The sequence below is a fragment of the Neofelis nebulosa genome, chromosome 1 (genome assembly GCF_028018385.1).
Source record: "Neofelis nebulosa isolate mNeoNeb1 chromosome 1, mNeoNeb1.pri, whole genome shotgun sequence".
Lineage (NCBI taxonomy): Eukaryota > Metazoa > Chordata > Mammalia > Carnivora > Felidae > Neofelis > Neofelis nebulosa.
Window position 1 is genome coordinate 48,944,066 of NC_080782.1, and position 22,723 is coordinate 48,966,788.

The window sequence follows — 22,723 nt, forward strand, 5'->3', positions numbered from 1 at the left end:
CGCCTGGGTGGCTCAGTCGGTTAAGCGTCCGACTTCAGCTCAGGTCACGATCTCACGGTCCGTGAGTTCGAGCCCTGCGTCGGGCTCTGGGCTGATGGCTCAGAGCCTGGAGCCTGCTTCCGATTCTGTGTCTCCCTCTCTCTCTGCCCCTCTCCCGTTCATGCTCTGTCTCTGTCTCAAAAATAAATTAAAAAACGTTAAAAAAAAATTTAAGAGATCCCTCTCAAAAGAACATCTGTGAATAGCCAATAAGCACATGAAAAGCTGCTTAAAGTAATTAGTCATCAGAAAGATGATGACTAAAGTACCAATTCATAGCCACCAGAATAGTTTTACTTACATCAATATTGGTAGTAGGGATGTAAAACTGTGCATCTTTGAAAATGGTTTGGCAGTTTCTTATTGTATTATTCTACTGCTATATGGCACATTACCCTAAAGCTTAAAAACTTAAAGCAATAGACGTTATCTCACTGTTTCTGTGGGTCAGAAATCTGATTGCAATGTAGTGATGCCTCTAACTCAAGATCAGTTGTGAGGCTGCATTTAAGCTGTTGGTCAAGGCTGTGTCTTTTCAAATGCTTGGCTTGGGGAGGATCTATTTCCAAAAACACTCCTGTGGTTGGCAAGATTCATTTTCCTGTAGACTGTTGGATTGAGAGTCTTGATTCCTCATAGGCTAGTGGGCTTCCTCAGTTTCTTAGATATCTCCATAGGACAGCTCTCAAGATAGCAGATGGCATACCGCAGAGTGAGGGAATGAGAGCACTAACCCAATATGGAAGTCTTAGCCTTTTTTAAACTAATATCGTAAGTGACATCTCATTGCTTTTGTCATGGTCTACTTGTGTAGAACACTTCAAACCTAAAGGCACATTCAGACTATAAGTGAAAAGATGAAAAAATATATTGCATGCAAATTGAGGTCAAAAAAAGCCAAGGTAGCACTACTTATATAAGACAAAATAGACTTTAAAACAAAGACTCCAACTAAAGACAAAGAATGGTATTACATAATTATAAAGGGGTCAATTCAACAAGAGGATAAAACAGTTGTATATATCTAGGCACCCAACATAGGAACACCTAAATACATAAAAAAAATTTTCAGAGACATAAAGGGAGAAATTGACAACAATATAATAATAGTAGGGGACTGTCACTGGGTAAATCATCTAGACAGAAAATCAAGAAGGAAATATTATCTTTGAATGACAGACTAGATAGACTTAATGGATATATACAGAACATCCCATCCCATCATATATAACAGATATATACAAAACAACACAATACACATTTTTTTCAAGTGCACATGGAACATTCTCCAGGATAGATTACATGTTAGACCACAAAACAAGTCTCCATAAATTTAAGAAAACTGAAATCATAGCAGGCATCTTTCCTGGCCACAATGGTATAAAACTAGAAATCAATCACAGTAACAAAAAAAAACAAAACAAATCTGGAAAAAAACCACAAATATGTGGAGACTAAACAACATGCTACCAAACAGCCAGTGACCAATGAAAAAATCAAAGAGGAAATCAAAAAATACAGGGAGAAAAATGAAAATGAAAACACAATGCTCCAAAATCTTTGGGACACAGTGAAAAAAGTTCTAAGAGGGGAATTTATAGTGATTAAAGGCTGTCAAGAAATAATAAAAGTCTCAAATAAACAATATAACCCTACTCTTAAAGGAATTAGAAAAAAAGAACAAAGCTCAAGGTTTAGAGAAGGGAGGAAATAACAAAAATGAGAGCAATAATAAATGAAATAAAGACTAAAAAAATCCCAATAGAATAAGATCTATGAAACCAAGAGCTGGTTCTTTGAAAAGGTAAAATTGATAATCCTTTACCCAAACTCATCAAGAAAAAAAGAGAGGGCACAAATGAAATAAGAAATGGAGCAGAAACGACCAACACCACAGAAATACACAGGATTATGAAACTACTATGAAAAATTATATGCCGACAAATTGAACAACCTGGAAAAAATGGATAAATCGCTAGAAAAATACAATCTTCCAAAACTGAATCAGAAAGAAATAGAAAATCTGAACAAAACAAAATTGAATCAATAATCAAAAAAACTCCCAAGAAATAAAAGTCCAGGCTAGATGGATTCACAAGGTGAATTCTATGAAACATTTCAGGAAAAGTTAATACCCATTCTCCTCAAACTATTTCAAAAAATACAAGAGGAAAGAAAGCTTCCCAATACATTTCACAAGGCTGAAAATACCCTGGATACCAAAACTAGACAAAGACACTGCCAAAAAAGAAAACTACAGGCCAATATCCCTAATGAACATAGATGCAAAACTCCTGAACAAATTATTGGCACACAACATTCAACAGTACCTTAAAAAGATTATTCTCCACAATCTAGTGAGATTTATTCTGGGGATGCAAGGATGGTTCAGTATTCTCAAATCAATCAATGTGATACACCACATCAACAAAAAGAATAAAAATCATCTTATCCCAATAAATGGAGAAAAACGTTTGACAAAATTGAATGTATGTTCATGATAAAAATCTCAGTGAAGTGGGTTTAGAAGGAATGTATCTCATTATAATAAAAGCCATATATTAAAAACCCACAGCTAATATCATCCTCAATGGTGAAAAACTGAGAATGTTTCCTCTATAAGATCAGGAACAAAACGTGGCTATCCATTCTCACCACTTTTACTGAACATAGTACTGGAAGTTTTAGCCATAGCACTCAGATAAGAAGAAGAAATAAAAGTCATCCATATTGAAAAAAAAAAAAAAAAAGCATTATTTGCAGATGACATGAGACCCACCAAAAAACTACTAGAAACAATAAATGAATTCAGGAAAGTTTCAGGATACAAAATTAATATACAGAAATCCACTGCATTTCTATACCCTGAAAGTATAAGAGAAATTAAGAAAACAATTCCATTTATAATTGTACCAAAAAAATAAAATATATAGGAATAAACTTAACCAAAAAGGTGAAACACCTGTACTGTAAAAACTATAAAGCACTGATGAAAGAAATTGAACATGACACAAATATGAAGACATACTATGCTCATGAATTGGAAGAATTAATATTGTTAAAATGTCCATACTGCCCCAAGAAACCTACAGATTTGATACAATCCCTATCAAAATACCAATAGCATTTTTCACAAGACTAGGAGAAATAATCCTAAAATTTGTATGGAAGCACAAAAAAGCCCAAACAGCCAAGTCAATATTGAAAAAAATGAATGGAGATGGAGGTATCACAATCCCAGACTTCAAGATATATTACAAAGCTGTAGTATGCAAAACAGTGTGGCACTGGCACGAAAATAGACACAGAGATCAATGGAACAGAGAGCCGAGAAATAAACCCATATTTGCATGGTCAATTAATATACTACAAAGGAGGCAAGAATATATTATCGGGAAAAGACAGTTTCTTCAATAAATGGTGCTGATAAAAATTGGACAGCTTTGTGCAAAATAATGAACTGGACCACTTTCTTACACCATACACAAAAATAAACTCAAAATAGATTAAAGAACTAAGTGTGAGACATGACCATAAAAATCCTAGAAGAAAACAGACACTATTTCCTTGATATCAGCCTTAGCAACATTTTTTTTTCTAGCTATGTCTCCTCAGACAAAAAGCAAAAATAAACTGTTGGAACTATGTCAAACTGAAAAGTTTTGCCCAGAAAAGGAAACCATGAACAAAATTAAAAGGCAACTTATTGGGCGGGATAAGATCATTTTCAAATGATATTTCTGACAAGGGGTTAATATCTAAAATATATAAATAACTGATACAATTCAATACCAAAAGCCCCACAAATAACCCAATTTAAAAAATGGACAGAGGACCTGAATAATAAATATTATTTTAAAGAAGACATACAGATGGTCAACAGTCATGTGAGAAATGCTCAACATCACTAATCATCAGGGAAATGCAAATCAAAACCACAATGAGATACCACCATAAACCTATCAGAATGGCTAGAATCAAAAAGACAAGAAATAACAAATGTTGGCAAGGATGTGGAGAAAAAGGAACCCTTAGGCACTGTTGGTGAGAATGTAAATTGGTGCAGCCACTGTGGAAAACAGTGTGGAGATTCCTCAAAAAATTAAAAATAGAAATACCATACAATTCAGTAATTCCACTACTGGTTATTTATGCAAAGAAAATGAAAATGCTAATTTGAAAATATGCCTCCATGTTTATTGCAACATTGTTTACATAGTCAAGATATAGAAGCAACCAAAGTGTCCATCCATAGATGAAAGGATAAAGATGATGTCACACACACACACACACACACACACACACACACACACACACACACACAAATGGAATATTACTCAGCCACAAAAAAGGATGAGATCTTGCCATTTCTGACATGAATGGACCTAGAGGGTATTATGCCAAGTGAAATAAGTCAGAGAAAGACACATACCATGTGATTTCAGTTATATGAGGAATCTAAAAAACAAATGAATAAACAAACAACAAAATCAGACCCATAAATACAGAGAACAAACTGATGGCTGCCAGAGAGTAAAGGAGTAGTGGGGGTTAGCAAAATAGGTCATGGAGAGGAGATACAGACTCCAGTAGTTATGGAATGAATAAGAGTGTTCTATGGTGACAGATGGTAGCTGCATTGTGGTGAGTATAACATAACATATAGTCTTTGAATCACTACATTGTACACCTGAAAAATGTTAACATTATGTGTAAACTATGCTTCAGTTACGGAAAAAAGCACATGACCCTCTCCCAAAGGTCACACTGTACACCTTCAATATATATGTTTGTCAATAAAATAAAAAGATCTGTGCATTTCACTGTATGTAGATTTCAATAAAAAATCATCAGAAAGAAAAAATAATCCAGTTACATGAGAAAATCTAAAACATAACCATACAGAATAGTTGCTATTTAAAAGTATGAAAAAAATGTGTCCAAGATAGAAACTAATATAAACAGAGTGAGAACAACTATACTAATAGGCAAAATTAATTTTAAGGCAAAAAAACATTTTAAGAAATAAAGAGGACCACTACACAATATAAGAAGAAAAGACATAACAGTTCTATGCTGGAATGTATTTAACAACATACTGCTTTTAGTAACTGACCTAACAAGTATGTGTGTGTGTAACTGTTCTTTTTAAATATATATATCTATACACACATATATATTTTATGTATATGGAATTAATAACCACATATAGAAGATAGCACCAACAATTGCAATAACACAGTCTTTTCAAACAGGCATGAATATTTGTAAAAATTGACACATACTAGGCCAAAACCTAATCTTGATTTTTAAAGACTTGATTTTATAAAGAAAATATTTTCTATTATAAGATTATCAGTTCAAAACCAATCAAGATGATACATACTAAAAATACAGTCTAGAAAATCTTACATGCTTTAGAAATTAAGGACAACACTCTATAAAACTCATAAACAACAGCAAAAATTGTACTAAAATTTAAAAAAAAATATATTTGCACCCATATTATAAATACTCCACAGGGACACTGCCCCCAAAAAAGTGCATAACCTTAAATTCATATATTAAAAATTAGGGAAGGCAACATATTTCAGAACTTAGAACAACTGCAGATTTATCCTTATTTATCTAGAACAAAAGAAGAAGAAATTCAAGAAATAGGAACAAATTTGAAAAATAAGATGGGCATCTGAGTGGTTCAGTAGGTTGGGTGTCCAACTCTTGATTTTGGCTCAGGTCATGATCTCACGGTTCATGGGTTCAAGTTCCGCATCGTACTCTGCACTGACAACATGGAGCCTGCTTGGGATTTTCATTTTCCCTCTCTGCCCCTCCCCCAGCCATATGCAGGTTCGCACTCTCTCTCTCAAACAAACTTTAAAATAAAGTAAGAGAAACCCAAAGTTAGTTCTTTGAAAAGAAAAATTGGCAATACTGTTCAAGGGGGAAAAGATGTGAAAAAAAAATATTTGAGACCCAAAATTACAAAACTACAAATGCAAGGGTATTTGAAGATATTATGAAAAGCTCTGCCAACAAATTTAAATCTTTATATGAAATGGAAAAATACCAAGAAAAAATATAACTTACCAAAACCCAACCTGCCAAAAAACACAAAACCTAGCTAATCCTGTAAATATTTTAATAAAAATGTCTTTCTGTGCCCAAAGGAGGGTTGTCCTTTAAATGAGTTTAAATAGGCCAGATACAAATCAGTCTAATTTTTCATAAGAAATCCAGAATATAGAAAAGTGATGGAACCTGACAAAAAAACTATAGGATAAACTCACTTATGAGCTAACACAGGTACAAAATCCTAAAAAAAATATTAACAAATAGTTTCAGAAGTAAAAAAAAAAAAAAAAAAAGATACTCTGTAATTACAATGTTGGGTTAAGGCCAAAAAAATAGAAATGAGTTATTATCGGAAAATTAATATAATTCACCACATTAATATATTAAAGAGAAATAGTACTTGATAAAAATTCATATTGTATGACAGAAACTACTAACAAAATAAGAATAGAAAGGAACTCTCATATCTTGATAAAAAGTATTATTTTTAAAAATGCTGAGAACAAAATATCATACTAGTAGATTGTTGAAAGTTTTCCCTTTAAAGTTAGGAAAAAGGAAGATTGCCATTTCTTGACTTCTGGTCAACACTATATGAGATAGTCTTATACAGTAAGTACAACATGAAAAGAAAAAGAAATGGCTTAGGAAATAGAAAGATATAAAACTCTTGTAAATTAACATAATTAGTGCCTACAAACAAACAAACAAAAAAACTTAGAACAACCTATGCACAAAAAATGAAAAATAACATAGGTATTGATTATAAGATCAGCACACAAAAAATATTGGATATCAGTACAACAGGAGAGAGGAATAGGGATAAGAGATATACTTTATAAAAATAACATTTTCAGTAGCCACAAAAGTATACTAATCCCACATAGAGAGAATTGTAAAACTTTATTGAAACACACCAAAGAAAACATAACTAAATAGAGACAGATGCAATGGCAATAGAATGAACATAAGACCTTGAAGACCAAGGTAAGAGGACTTGCCTTGTGAAATATACAGACTTTTAAAACTGTAATAAATAAGCTAAAATAATTGATTATTGTCACAGGAGTAGACAAATAATAGTGAAACAGACTAGAAAGTCCCCAAAGAGACCCATAGGTATATGGCAATGCCATATGGCAAAGCTAAATATGGGCTTTTCAATATATGATAAGATCATGGATGTACATCTGTTTGGACCCCAACCTCAGACCATACACCAAAGGTTATACTGATGAATTAGAAACTTCATGAAAAAGCAAAGCTTGAAAGTTTTGAAAACAGTATATTAGATCTTTATGACCTCAGTGTAGGGAAGGATTGCTCAAATAAGACATGGCACAAGCCCTAGAGGAAAAGACCATAAATTTGTCACTATTAAAATATAAAATATAAAATATAAAACCCATTCTTGAAAACATGCTAAGCACAGAGTGAAAAGACAAAAACCACAGACTCGAAAAGAAATTGTAAATACATCAAACTGCTAAATACTTCTTTTTCAGAATATGAAGTATGGCTACAATTCACACACAAAATAACAATACAAACAATTAAAATAGACAAAAGACATTTCACTGAAGGAGAATCCCAAATGGCTTCCAAACAAATGAAAAGATGCTTAACTCCATTACGAATCTGGGCAATGCAAACTTGAAAGACAATAGCATCCCATTTCACACTCGTGTCATACTAAAACATTATCAAATGCTGGCAAGAGAGAAGAACCAGAACTCCATATAGTACTGGTGGGACCTGTACACACTACACTACTATGAGCTACTAGTATCTACAAAAGCTGTAATTATGCATTGTCCAGAAGCTAGCAATTCCACTCTTCACATATGTGTCCTCAAGAAAATTACACACGTGTACCAGGAGCCGCATACAGAATGTGCTGAGTTGTACTGTTGATAGACAAAAACCTAGAAGCAACCCAAATGTCCAACAGAGGGATGGACAAATTAAGAGGACACCGGGGAAACTGAATAAATCACAGCTATGTGCTATAGCATAGCTGCACCTCAGGAATATAATGTTGAGGTGGGGGAGAAGTCGCTGAAGAATATCTAAGTGGAATTGTTTTATGCGTCAAGTTTAAAAACATGCACTGGTACACAATGGTATAAGGATGCAAACATGTAGTAATACTATAAAGAGAAGCAAGAAAATAGTCAACACAAAATTCATAATAGTAGTTATTCTTGAGAAAAGGCAATGGGTGGGAATAGGAAAAAAAAACAGCTCAGGACATTACAAACGTCATCAGTAATCAGCCAAATTAGAATAGGAGCTGCCTCCTATGGAAAGCATTTTCATCACTTGCCTTATATTGCTGTGCAGAGACTGTTTTCCTCACAGCTTTCTTATGGGTCACTGATTTACATCACCTGCATAGTCTTTGTGGGCACCTGAGATTATGACCTTTGCTTTAGGGCAGTGGTTCTCAAAGTGTGATCCCAGAACCAGCAGCTCCAACTTGCCACGAGTACTTACTGCATCCAAACTCTGGGGGTGGAGCCCAGCAATCTGTATTTTAACAAGCCCTCCAGGTGATTCCGATGCCCACTGTTGAGAACCCTTGTTTCTGAGGACCTGGGCCAGCCCATGGACCTCCCTGCCTGGCCATTCTTCAGTTCTGAGTCTGTTCAGTCCTGCCATAAGACGGTTGCACTCTCTTCTAATGGAAGCAGCATTTCTTTCCAAGAACCAGCAGGACCCTCAAATGCCCCCCATCAGAATGGAGCCACCTCCCATTTTTCCTTCCTCAATGCCATTTTAGCCACTGTCCTGTGACTGGTTATCTAGTGTCAGAAATTGACATCACAGGAGTGCTCTATGCAGGCTCCCAGGGCTCTGGTAGGAGCTTTTTACCACAAGGGAAAGATTAACATGTGAACGAACTTAACTATTAAGTCTGCCTAACAGCAAAAGATATCAAGATAGATAGGCTACAAAGCAGAATGCAGTTACCTTTTTGTCTCTGCTTACAGGAAATTGCCATTTCTACCCTTATTGTAGTTTTTCACAATAAAAGTTTCAGAGTAGCGCCCTTTCTCAGCTCCCTAATACTTTCAAAACTGAGAGGGTAGAAAAAGATAGCAGTCATTCTGAGTCCACTTCTCTGGCCATGGAGCCCACCTGCTGATCTCAGAGCCCACAGGAGGTGCACAAGAGTAAAGCGAATTCTAATGTCCATCTGAAATGCCAGCACGCCATCTGATCAAGTTCTCCTAGCTCTAAACATTATTTTCGATGTTAAATTGTTTTTACCCCAGCTATCTATTTGTATGATCAGTCTGTTTGAATGCTGCATACCAAATATGAACACATTCACCATGTCCTGAACTTGATGTCACTAATGTCAGTTATTTAAGTTTTGAGAAATATTACATACCGGGAAGTATGTATCACTGAGCTATATGCAATACTATCACCTTACCCTTATTTATAGATACTGGCTTTGGAAATACAGGTGCTAATTCCATGAAGAGGTGGACTTTAACTACAAAGAATGGTGTGAAGGGGCACCTGGTGGCTAAGTTGATTAAGTGTTCAACTTCAACTCAGGTCATGATCTCACAGTTCGTGAGTTCAAGCCCCACATCGGGCTCTGCACTGACTTTGTGGAGCCTGCTCAGAATTCTCTCTCGCCTCTCTCTCTGCCTGCCCCTCTCTCTCTCTCTCTCTCTCTCTCTCTCTCTCTCTTTCTCTCAAACAAAATTTAAAGAATGGTGTGAAGATATGATAGACAAGAAAGAAGTCCAATTTTTCTGTAAGTGGTAAGATATAGTGGAAAACATACTGGCTTTGGTATTCCACTAAACCTGGGTTTGAATCTCACCTATGCCCTTTTACTAGATGTACAACCCTGAGCAAGTCTCTTACCTTTGCATCCTTCTGTGCACTATCAAGACTAAGAGAGTATATCAAAATCATAGGGTTTTTGTGAAGGATAAAATGAGGTAATATGTATAAAGCACTTTGCACGGTGCCCATCACCTACTGATACAAGAAGTGACATATTCAAAATGCACTTCAGGAGGTAGACCCATTTGTGAAGTACACTGGAAAGAAAGGAAGAATGAGAGACAAAACTTGTGAGGCAGTCAAATAGCCCAGGTTAGAGATACATTAGTATACTGAGTAGGGAGAAACTGTAGGCTAACTGGTCAAATAAGAGGGGGAGGGAAGAAGAAGGAAGTGGAAAGAGAAGATGGCATGAGACTGTCACCTGGAGAAGACGGATGACAGCTGTGCCATTGAGAATTGGGTGAAGGAAGCTGGATTTGAACAAAAATATTACCAGATGGGAATCTTATGGCCTTCTGAAGGGTAAAAGGTATCAACGTTAGTACCAAGAAAAGACGTTACAAAATGCAGGATAAACTGTAAGCCAGCCAGACTTTGCAGGAGAGAAACAAAGAAAATGGCACAAAACCACCTTCATGTTTCAAAAGTGAGAGTATCAAGAGCACAGGAGGAGCTGAATGGAGATGGATTAAGGTCCTAGGCAAGACTGCGCTGCACAGACGTCACTCCCCATTGCTCTGGTGTCAAGACCCCCTTCTTTGTATTGAGGGCAAAGTGAGAGAAACCACGTGCAAATGAAGTAAATTGTAGTTAGAGGGGGCTCAGCCCCAACTTGGGGAAGATCTTATGAGGAGCCAGGAGGGATGGGGGATTTTTTCCATTACAAGGGCTGAGATGGAAAAGGGAAAAATGAGAGTTCCACAGAAGCTCAAGTCAATCTTTCACCAGTGCTACAGACCTGTCATTTTTCTTTGGGACTCTGGTTGAGTCACTGCAGGGGAAATACAAACATCAGTGGAGAACGCTGCTGCCTAGAAGCAAACCTCAGGAACCCAGACTGAGAAGCATAGAAAAGCCCTCTCTTGACACCTGTGGGATGAGGCTTGGGATTGCTCCATGGTGGTGTCCCCCCTGGTCAGCTCATTCTTCCTGCCACTTGCTGAAACCCGAGAGGGTTTGCAAGGAGTGGTGGACGCAGTACAGGGAGCCAGCAGTTGGCAGAGAGGATGCTGTTCCCTGTGAACATGTTCCAGGTGTCTGAAAGTTGGGAGCATATGAATAAAACACAAGAGACTGGTCTGAATCAGAGCAGTTGAGAGCCATGCTGAGGTCTGTGCTTCCTAAACTGGGGTACTTTCTTGGTAAACAGAGAAGATCTTCATTCATTTCTATTTGGCAATAATACTAAAATCTAGACTATTCTGGGGATGGTCAATATTTCTCACGTTAAATGAGTTAGGCAAAGATCTTTCTAAGGAGTATTATCATGTTGGGTCATAATAATTAACATAAGTGTAGCTGATTCACCTTCTCTCCTTTTTTAATTACATATAATAAAATCCACTCTTTGAGGGTACAGTTATGTGAGCTTTCCCAAACACGGAGTGTCACGTGACCACCGCTACAATCAAGATACAAAAAAAAGTTTATCACTAAAAACCTCTCCTTGCCATTCTGCCCCTTTGTAGTCAAATTCCTTACCTTCTCCCTCCCCCAGCAACCAAGGATCAGTTCAGCTCTTCTTTTGACAACTATTTGAGTAAGGCCGGAGATTTCTTTATGATTCCATGGTATAAAAACAATAGCAGCAGCGGTAATAGGAACAGTTAATACATACACTGCATTTCCAATGTGCCAAGCACCATTTGAGGCACTTTATAGATGAGAAAACTAAGGAGAAATCGAGAAATTTTGGAAAAGAAAGAAGTGAGGAGAGAAGTCTTGCGAAAGTCACCTACTGGCAGCCCCGGGGCTTGAGTCAGGCATGTCTAACTGGTAGGTCTCTTACTTTAACCTCTGATGCTGCTTCTTTCGACAAAGTAGGAGTATCTACCAATTTTAGAAAGCTCGGTTTAGACCTGAGATAGCCTTACTCTAAAAATAAATAAAAGTTATGTGAGAACTTGGTTAACTACACCAATAAAGCAATAATTAGCTGGGTGTGAGATAAAATGAAGCCAGGATCCTAGAACACCTTCTTTATAATCTTCATTATATGCAATGAAGACCATGCCCAGGTAGGTTACGTCCTCTGTCATAAACCTGACCAGGTTTGTAAAAGAAAGCTAGAAGAATTTCCAGCACGAATACAGAAATGCTGTTTTGTTTCAATGCTCTGAGCAGCAACTCCCTCTCAAATTTACCAAAAACAAAACAAAACAACGAAATGGGATTTTTAGTGTTAGTCTTGTGTGTATTTCAGGTTGGAGTCCCCGACCCGGTCTCTGGTGATGGAGGCCCCAAAAGGAGTCGAAATAAATGCAGAAGCCGGCAACATGGAAGCCACCTGCAGAACAGAGCTGAGGCTGGAGTCCAAAGATGGAGAGGTAGGGGTGAGAAGGACACAAATTCAGAGAGATCCAGCTCCAAACAAGCCAACCTTTCCCACACCTTTCCCAGACTCCTGTGGCACTGAAGTTGATCCCACTTTCAAACAAGAGGAGCCAATCAGGTTTTGTTTCGGGAACAAATATGTTGAACAGCACAGTTATAAGCTTAACCCACAACACAGAAGAGTTATGGCTCATTGTTTGTAAGCGCTGAAGTAATAGCATGTACTACAAGTAGAGAATTATACACACGGCTATAAAAATGAATGCTATTTCTAAATTCTCTCTCTCGTCACCCAAAAGTAAGATTTAGGTAGCTGGCATGATTAAGCTGTATATCATGTACATCTAACTCAAGCTGAGCTTAATTTACTCACAGTTACTTTCAAAGTTTACATTGTATGGTTCTACTTTGAGAATGGAGAGTGTGATCCAACAGCTATCCCAAATCAGAACAAGGCAAACCTCAAATAGGGTAAGACTAGGCAAGAAGACGTTGGAGGACTGAAGATATGAATTCTTCTACCCAACATAATCCAACTTTGGTGAATAGAATAGCTACTTGGGTTTGTGTAGACAAGGTAAGGCAAATCCCCAAGAAAATAAGATTGAACTGCAAACTTTTAAAAATGTCTCCGTCACATGCATAGGTGAACTTTTCCACTTAAGAGTTTTTAAATAGATGGAAAAAATGTGTATTTTTTTTAAATCAAAACTGTATTCCACTTTTCATATCTAGTTAGAGATTTCCCATCCCCACCTGCTTCTGTGTACCTAATCCACATCTTTATGGGTTTGGCATTTGCTATATTTGTTTTAAAAGAGCTAGTTAGACAAAGTATTCAGTTATCAAAATGGTCTCTTCAAAAAGCCACAAACCCCAAATCATACACGTGTAGAAATAGTGTCTATATCACATATGCATATTATAGCTCTCAGAATCCAGACTCTGGAGGAATTGATTATAATCTTAACAGTCATTCAAGACCAGAAAGCACTGCATATTCTTGCAGTCTTCCCATGCACACAGACAGAGCTGGGGTGTGAAGGCCCATCCATAGTAAATTATCAACCTTGCATTTCCAAATTCATTTCACTCTAGGACTCTCTTCATATTCTACATGATATACTTTTTGTAAAATGCTAATATAGACCAGTGAGACATTGTCTTGGTAGAATATATGCTTCCCTGAGGATAGAGACTTTATCTGTCACGTTCGTCTCTGAATTCCCAGGGCCTAGAATACTCAACACAGCAGTTGAACTTCATCTACTGTTTCTGAATGTCAAGAGAATAAAGGGCAGCTTCTAACTCTTCTTTCCTTCCTGTTCACTTTCTTTAGATTAAGTTAGATGCTGCGAAAATCAAACTACCTAGACTGCCTCACGGATCCTACACACCTACAGGAACGAGGCAGAAGGTCTTCGAGATCTGCGTCTGCGCCAATGGGAGATTATTCCTGTCCCAGGCAGGAACTGGTTCCACTTGTCAGATAAACACAAGTGTCTGCCTTTGAGAGACCATCCATAGTGGACCTTGTTGGCAGCATAAAGGCCATTTTTGGCTTTAGACACTGGCTGCCAGCTATTTTTACTAGAACACAGAAAGCCTATCAAAGACCTTGTGTGTGTGTGTGGGTGTGGGTGTGGGTGTGGATGTGGGTGTATGCGTATGCGTGTGGGTGGCTATAAATATATATAAATATATATAAATAAATATATATATCCTCTGTATAAAATGAGGTTTCAGTACAAAAGGAACCATGGGTGACCCTGTGATATCCACCATCATTTCCATTTCAACCCTACCACCTACATGATAAAATCAAAACACTAATTCAGGCCCAATATTCCCCAGACCCTTCAAAACCACACAGTGTATCAGACTCTTACCGAATAATCACCTACATGTTTAAGCAGCCACGCATCTTCCCCTTTAGTGTCATTACAAGGCAGTGATGGCGGGAATCTCTAAGTCACACTCAAGCACTGAGACCCTTGTATTGCAGTAGATACTTCGTTTCCGTTTTTAGCTTTCATAAGGCTCGCCAACTTCCCCTTCTTCAAGTTAGGGATGGGGCAGTGCCATAGAAGTTGGCTGTGGGAACTCAAAATGGTGTTCTCCCTTCACAGCCAAATGTACTGGGGCCTTTGTAATTGGATGAATGTGGAGGATGAATTTTAGCAAAGTTTGAACTGCCCACCCAACTCCTGCTATGTTCCTTCAAAATTACATATTATCCCACAGTCAAAATAGGAGTTGTAAATCAGCACAAAATAGGATAACAGCTGCTCCTCAGTCAGCTGGAAGCTACTCAGTGGCCTGACGGGAAAAGAATAAATGGGTGATATGTCTCTGTTTAAAGGAAAAAAAATGGCTCAAAGTCTGTTTCATCCTCACTTGTGACTTTATCCAGTGGACTCCAGCCTCAAAATCCTTAAGAGAGGAACCCCCACCCCAAGAGAAACCATTTGGGAATGGAAACCTAATTAAGAGGAGCCTAGAAAACCTAATTAATTTTTATATATTTCCTGGGATTGGTAGGTAATTGGGAGACTTGCCTTTTTATTTCTAAAGACACGCACAAACTCTAGCTTCAATATCCTTATATATATTTTTGTTGGGATATTTATATTCCTACATCCACCATTATATTTTCTCCAAGAATACTGACCCAGCAATCACTGATCTAAAATACCTGCCCCCAGAAATGGTCACTGGAAATTAATATAAACTGAGTCAAGTGTCTCTCTCAGACTCACCATGTCCCCAACGGCCCAGCGAAACCACTCCCCCATACGTGGAGGCATCTCCCTAGTTCCCGCCATCAGCTACCTCTCATCCCTCCACCTTCATCGTCATGCTCCAGGGTCACCCTGGCCAGCTCTTGTGCTGGAACAGGGGATTACACCATCTCTGTTCAAAGAGGGAGAAATGTGCCTATGCCTTAAGTCAATGCACTCAGCAAGGAGAAGCACATCCTATTTATCTTGTTGTTACCTGTAGTTTATTTTGGGCGATTGGAGGGGGAATGGTTTAGTCATGAGTGGGCATCTTAAAAACTGGTAGACAAACCAGGTGGCTGACAGACATGGACTCTCATGAGCCCGTATGTTGTTGTAACTGGCTTAGACAGTCCTGGATGCCATTTGGCAAGCAGCGGCCCCACAATCCTAAATGAGTTCATATTGGTAGGCCTGGATGGCATTTGTGGTTTTTTTTTTTCTTCAACAAGGTTTTAATTTTTCTTCACAAGCAGGGGAAGTTTTGGAAACAAATGTGAGGTTTGATATTTTTGAGATGACACTCAAGCATCAGGCTGAGGTTTGTATACAAAGGATGTATAAAGCAAGCTGTGTGTTGCTTTAGGAGTGGGGCAGGGGGTGGGGAGGGGTGGTTTCTGAGCTTGACCAGCGGCCCTGCTGGCTTCCAGACCCCATACCCCCTCCAGTCACTCCTTCTCGGTATCCCATGTAGAGGAATTGAGTTGTTCACGGGCAAGACTACTTAGTTTGCAACACTAAGAGTCTAAAAAGGAAAACCCTAAAAACATGTTAAGTTGCCCTCCATCGGTATTCTTTCCTGTAGGATCATACTGACAGAATCTGCATGTACTATATACAGGGTTTTGCCAAATAGAAGAAGCCCCCCTTGGCCCCGAGGAGCATCCCCTGCCCCGTCATTCAGATAAACAGTAGTAGCTGTGAGGCCCTCCATGGCTAATTACCTTAAGACTAAGTGTTTTTAAGCAGAGAGACCATCTTTGTATTTTACCATCTCAAGTACACTATCTATGGATGACAAGAAAACAGAAGGTTCCCTGAACCTCTTTCCTCTGAGTTTGTTCTAATCATTATATGAAAGTCTAAGATGAGCCCCTTGGTAATTTTATGCCAATAAAAAAAAAAAAAGAGTAATGGGATCCCACTTGCAGAATTTAATCCTAAAGGTAATCAGATCACAAATAGGATAAAAATAATAATAGCGAACCAAGAATAGAAATGAAGCACCTGTGGGGGACAGACATAAAAAATTCTGGTTTTCATTTGTGCTAAGTGACCACAGTATACCAGGTAATAAGCAGGAAACTTAGCATAGATTAAATCGTGTATTTCAGTTCTGACTGCAGAATTCGGTAAAATGCATTTTAAGTTCTTAAGTGTATATATTTTTTTTCTCCCAACTTCCTCCAACTAGAAAATTTGTCCATGGTCATGAGAAAAAGTTTTAATTCTGGAAAAAAAATCTTTTACATTAAAATCTGATAAACTTTAATTTTAGAAATTGAGATTCTTTCTCATCTTTATATATAGTATCTTCTAGACAATCACGTCTTTGAGGATATTAAGGAGCAGGGGGTATAACAAAGAGTTCAAATGAATCGTCAATATTCTAGAAGTTCTAGTATGCTAATATTCTTCAGAAGATTTTTAAAAATTAAAGTGATCTCCAAACGTTTAGCCCTCATTTATATTTGTTATCTGTTCAATAAGTCATAAAAGTTCAGTGGTAACCTACTAACATATGACAAAGGTTGTCAAAAGCCCTTATGGTGGCATCTCTGTAGGTGGAAACTTGGTGTGAGGCTTTTTAATTGTTCTTTTTCCCAAGGGATAGATCTTATAAACTTGAATTGGCTTTAACTTCCTTTAGGTCAGTTTCCTTTGGATGGTTTTCATTGTACATCCATCAACCATAGACCAAAGACTGCTTAAAGTTTAACTCTAGAGCAGGTGTCAGCAAATTGTGGTCCCTAGACCAAACCTGGGTCATCACCAGTCTTTGTAGATAAAGTTTTATTGTAACACAGACACATTTATTCATTTCCTTGATGTCTGTGGCTGATTTCATTCTGTGACAGCAGGGCCAAGTAACTGTGTCAGAGACTTCATGGCCTGCAAAGCATAAAATACAACTTGGATCTTTACAGAAAAAGTTTGCCGACCCCTGACGTAGAGGTCATTTGTGCCATGTGTTAGACAGACCTGGAAGGAAAACAAATTCCAAGGAAGCATGGAGTAACCCTACATTTCCCTGGATGCTTGGAAATATAAATACTTGCCTACAGGAAAAAAAAAGATTAGCCCTACGCTATGAATAAAAGTGATCCACTTGTCTTAGAAATCCAAGTTCACAGGATTCTTGAGAAAAGGGAAGATGGAATCAGAGGAAGCCTTAGTGCAAAAGGAAAGCTGTGATTCTCCAAGAGTTGTCTTAGAACCCTTAATGGAGAGGTGCTTTCTCTGGTCAGCATTGTGTAAGACAAGAAGAGAAGCAAAGGTCCTATAATTAAATTTAGAATCTTTCTCCTGAAGAGACTGTTCTGCAGTTTCATAGGTTCCAGCTCACCATCACCTGTTCCAGAAAAACGCACATTCCATGGTCCTCCAGAGAACACTTTTGACCTAACATATCTTGTTGATGTCCATCACCTCAGTTATTTATACCTCCAGTGTGCTTGCCATTCCTATGTCCCCACCAGGCCTGAATGGTTGGTGGGACCAATAAATAATGTTGAAAGAATAATAAGAAATTTTGGAGGCAGCATCTGAAAATATGCGGGAAGAAAAAAATACAGTAAAAGTCTTTTATGAAGGTGTTTTGAGGGGGAAACCAGATCAATACCAGTTTGATTTTGTTTCCAAGGAGTTGGGTCTGTGTTCTTTGGTGTAGCAGGAGTGCAAAAAAAGACCTATTTTGAATTCTATCGTGTCTACCTCTGTGTAGTAAGGCAAGTTCCTACCAGAGATTTCTCCCTTCAGTCAATAGCCTATTGCTAAGTCCATACTTATATTCAATATTGTTAAAATAGCATCAATAACGAATGACTCTTTGTAAGCATGAATGTTCATGTCAGAAAGATTTTTTTAAGGAAATCGACCACCATTTATCAGACCCTAATCAATGTCACAGAAAGAGCCCTTTTGCATTTTATCTGGATTCAACCAAAAGGGGATTAAATTGGCAACACTGCCCTCCACAGAAGCAGCTCCATGAGAATATCTTGCTTTTGTTTATTTTAGGCAAAAGGTAGCATGATGTTTAGACCAAAGAGACAAACAGATCCATATAAGCACCTGATCCTTATTTTTTAAGGCTCTGTGAAAGGTGAGAACCTCATTTAAGTAAGTTACAAACAAGACTATTTGCTCTCTTTCCCCAGCACTAGGAAATCTTAGGCATAAAAAGGATAACGAAGCAGTTTCTGGAATGATACATTTGCATGGTGCTCCAGTAGCAGGTGGGGGAAAAAGTTATAATAAAAGAAACAACCTTAGAAAACAGGCTTTTTATCTCAAAGATAAAAATGTATCTCTTTTGGTCTTTTATCATTTTCTCCTCAGGGCAAGGTTCCTCCCCTTCCAACATATTTCCAGTGAAATAGTCAAAACTACTGCATTGGGATGTCATATGCATCTCTTTCTTTGTGGCAATCTGAATTTAAAATTGTACGGTTGCCTCTGAATTTCTCATTCACAAAGCTAAACCCACTGATAGGAGATAAAGCAGTCTGAAGCCTGCTGCTTCCACTATGACACCACACACATTAGCACTTTCTAACGCAATGGGATTTCTATGGTTCTGAAAAGCTTTCTTCATAATGGAGTCCTTGACATTTCTCAAGGCAGGTCTGAATGGCAAAGGAAAAATAATTATTTGTGGGAAGTCCGTGTTTTGAGTATTGTTAGAGCACAAGTGTGGAAAAAAATAACAAGTTTGGGGTGACTCATGCTCACAGAAGTTATTTGCTTTGGTTTTACCCCCCACACACACACACACTTACTGTTGCAGATACTGATAGAGTACAAAATTAGCATCTTCCTGGGAGAAAAGACAGCAGTTCAAGGATGTGAGGCCCCTTGATGCAATAGGCAGTGTGATATCATCAACACTGTTGATGATGTCATCAGATCCATTACTGAACAGTCTCAGAAGGTCAACAGCAATGCTAACTGCTACTCCTCACTGTCAGCCCAGCAAGTGTGAATATCAGTTCCATGTCCATGAATTTTGCATTTAGAATAGAACAAAGGAAAACTTGCTGTAAGCAAGAAGTATTTTTAGAATCTAAAGCCACCTGTCATACTAGGAAGCCAAAGTAGTCCAAGATGCCTCATTAGGCATGTAGACATCCTCAGTAGCGAATGAGGGGATTTTGCTTCACTGCTGAGCCCTAGCTGAGGCCAGATAAATACAACAAACATGAAGAAGGAAACATCTGTTTTACCTAAAATCTCTGCCCCTGCTAGACTTGCCTAGTGGTCTCTCGTCTGCCATTGTCTTCACAGCCTACTTCTCCATTTGGGTTATTTGGGGACAGAGCTCAGATTTCATCATGTGAGAAATTCCCAGCTGACAAGTTTGGTTACATAGGAACAGTATAGCAAAGGAGTGTCCTAAGGCAGGAAAACGATAATTGTTAACGAGGAAGATGTTGGTGATGATACTGAATTTGGGGGTTATAGATTCTTTTGAGAATCTGAGCAAAGTTCTCAACCTCTCCAAAAAGTATTACACCCTCAAAATTTAACATAAAATGGAAGTGAATTTTATGGATCTGAAGACTTCTCTAAGATATGTCAAATGTTGGATTCTATTCTCCAGTTAAAATAATTTTCATTGAATGATGTTCATTAAGCACTATATGTTAGGCACAATGCTGAGTGTTTTATATGCACTCACTTATTTCATCCTCAAAACAATCCTTTAAGTTCTATTATAGTTCCAATTTACAGATGTGGAAACTGAGGCTTAAAGAGATTAGGAAACTTGCCCAAAGCCACTCGTTAGAAAATGGCAGAGCTAGAATGTGGGTCTAACTCCAACCCACTATGCTATGAAGTCACCAATATGTCAAACTATTTTTCAAGGTGTTGAGAAGTGTCTCCTACCAGCTGTTAGGCTAGACCTTCTTGGGTGGATGAGGCTATTAGACTTTTATCTCTATAGTCTCTCATCCATGACAGCATCCAGTACTAAAGTAGAGATACCTTCAGTGAAAATACAAGTGATCTGTCTGAACAATAGAATCTGGAACCAAAAAAAGCTTTTTTTTGTTTGCTCTGTTTGATTCTTGTTAAGTCAGACTTCTTGTCCTTACAAATTGAAAGATGCCTGGGGTGTCAGCATTACAGTTAAGAGAAAATTGTAATACTTAGTGATTTATAGGCATAGGCTAAGCAAGTCAGCATTTCTGCACACATACATTTCCTTCTCCTATTCCTCACTTCAAAAGACAAAGATCTTATTTTAGATGAGGTCTTGATTATCATACTTCCTGACCTTTACCTGTGGCAAAACTTGAAAGAATCAAATAGAAGGGAGCTCAATCTCTGCCATTGTAGCAAGAACTCAGCATTATGCATTCAATACCCAAGGTGGCCACTTAGGCTCTAATGGCTGCAGACCCACATGCCATACCTTGTCAACCATTACTAATGGGCCATACCCCTCCCTGTGAGCAGAATTCTTCTTGACAAAGCACTCAGACCATCACAAACATTGATCTGAGTTGGAAATGGGACCTATTTGCCAATTCTTGTCTGAACAGTGGCTGTCTTTAGCCTTGAACCTATACATTTTAACTGGTGTCCTAGATTCAGCAATGAGATTGGTGGCATTCTAACTACTGAAGGAGAAGATGAGTACATCTGAAGTCCCTTACAACTTGGTGGCTTTGGAGCACTTTCATCTTTTGAGCAAAGGGATGAGGGTTTGATATGTAAGAGTTAAAAGACCTAAAATCATTTTGAAGAATTAACTCAGCCAGGGACCATCTGAACGGGTTATAAACCAGTATGCCCATATTAAGGTCCTATGATCAATCTGCCTCCACCCAGAGCTGAGAGAACACAGCAGCAAAGAGACTGGGGTTCATCCTCCTTTTCTTGCTTTCTCAACAGCACATATCTGATCTATTGGGTGTTTGTAGACAGAACTTCCCACTGCTGCCAACAGACACAGACCCAGTACGAGCCAGAGTCCTATAATCACCTCTGGCTCAACCTTACCCCATAAAACCTTAATAAAGGGACGAGTTCAAAAATGTCAAAAGCCCTGTTTCAGGGTAAGTCACTCAATAATTTTCTTTTACTGATCAATGTGTCCCAATGGCAAATCAGAAATGGATACCCTTAATGAGTCTCATGGAACTAACATCACCAAAGCCAAAAATTAGGTTCCCTGATAAGGAGGGGTGGGGGGGGGGAGGTTTAAGCAGCAAAGGGAAGAGTTGGCACACCTGAATTTTGGATAGACACAAAATTGGCTTATTTTGTATGCAGTGTTTTGGTGAGGGGTGGGGTTGGAGTTTTCTATGTATTAACCACCTACCTCCTCAGTAAAGTTTCTCCCTTTGAGGCCATGAAGGAAAAACACACCTCTTAAGGAGGTCATATTTTAAAGGGAAAAGTTAGAGACCATCCGTCATTGTTCTGGCTAGATATGCCCCTGGAGAAGCCAGGTTCTGGTGCTTTTCACAGAAAAGAGGACAAAGAAGTCCCACTTGCTTGGAGACTTTGAAAAAGGAACCCCATTCCCATAAAGCAATTGAGTTCAGCCTTTGGGTTATTTTGGGCTTTGTTTTGTTTTTCTCTGGGTTTGGGTTTGATGTAAGAGGAAGAGCCTTTTAGTTTAGTTTTGTTTTGTTTTAAATAACATCGATCCTTGCACACTCTATGCAAAAATTTTGTAAGCATTGCAATAATGCTATGAACTACAAGGAACTATTTTAACTTTATTACACTTTCTGTATAAAAAAAATTTGTATTTAATATTATTTCAACTGCAGTCTTGTAAAATATATTAATAAAAATAATGATTGGTAAGAAGGAAAGCACCCTTGTCCACTTCTTTAGGGACTTCCTCTTTCATAGTTGATAAGTCAGTCACTCCTATTGACTCTACCTCAGAAATAAATTTTCAGATGAACTTCTCTTCCGCATTTCTTTGATCAGTGGCCTGACATGTTGATTAAGCCACTTTTGGCTCTCAGAAGAGATTCACACAGGCTGCCTCATAAAAGAGAGCTTATTTTTACAGTAATACATGGCCTGGAATTGGGAAGTCCCCAGGATTTGAAGCAGGTCAGGAAAACAGCTTCGACCGCTCCCCTGATGTCCTGCATAGGCTCCTTTTGCTACGTTATACTACACCCCCTTCTGAATCCAATGTGACTGGTCAATTTTAGGTAAAACCTTTTTAATCAGACTACCTTAGCATTCCTGGTCTGCCTATGAATAAGCCA

General features: G+C 38.1%; 1 protein-coding gene across 4 annotated transcripts in view; it reads left to right on the forward strand.

Annotated features, from left to right (window-relative positions):
* Window positions 1-22,312, forward strand: part of SGCD (sarcoglycan delta) — a 949,146-nt gene extending 926,834 nt beyond the window's left edge. For all 4 annotated transcript variants that reach the window (XM_058721207.1, XM_058721215.1, XM_058721221.1 and 1 more), the window contains 2 exons: window positions 12,350-12,473; window positions 13,820-22,312. In XM_058721207.1, the coding sequence (XP_058577190.1) occupies window positions 12,350-12,473; window positions 13,820-13,993 (298 nt within the window). In that variant the 3' untranslated portion in view covers window positions 13,994-22,312. The remainder of the gene's footprint in view (window positions 1-12,349; window positions 12,474-13,819) is intronic.
* Window positions 22,313-22,723: the final 411 nt, after the last annotated feature.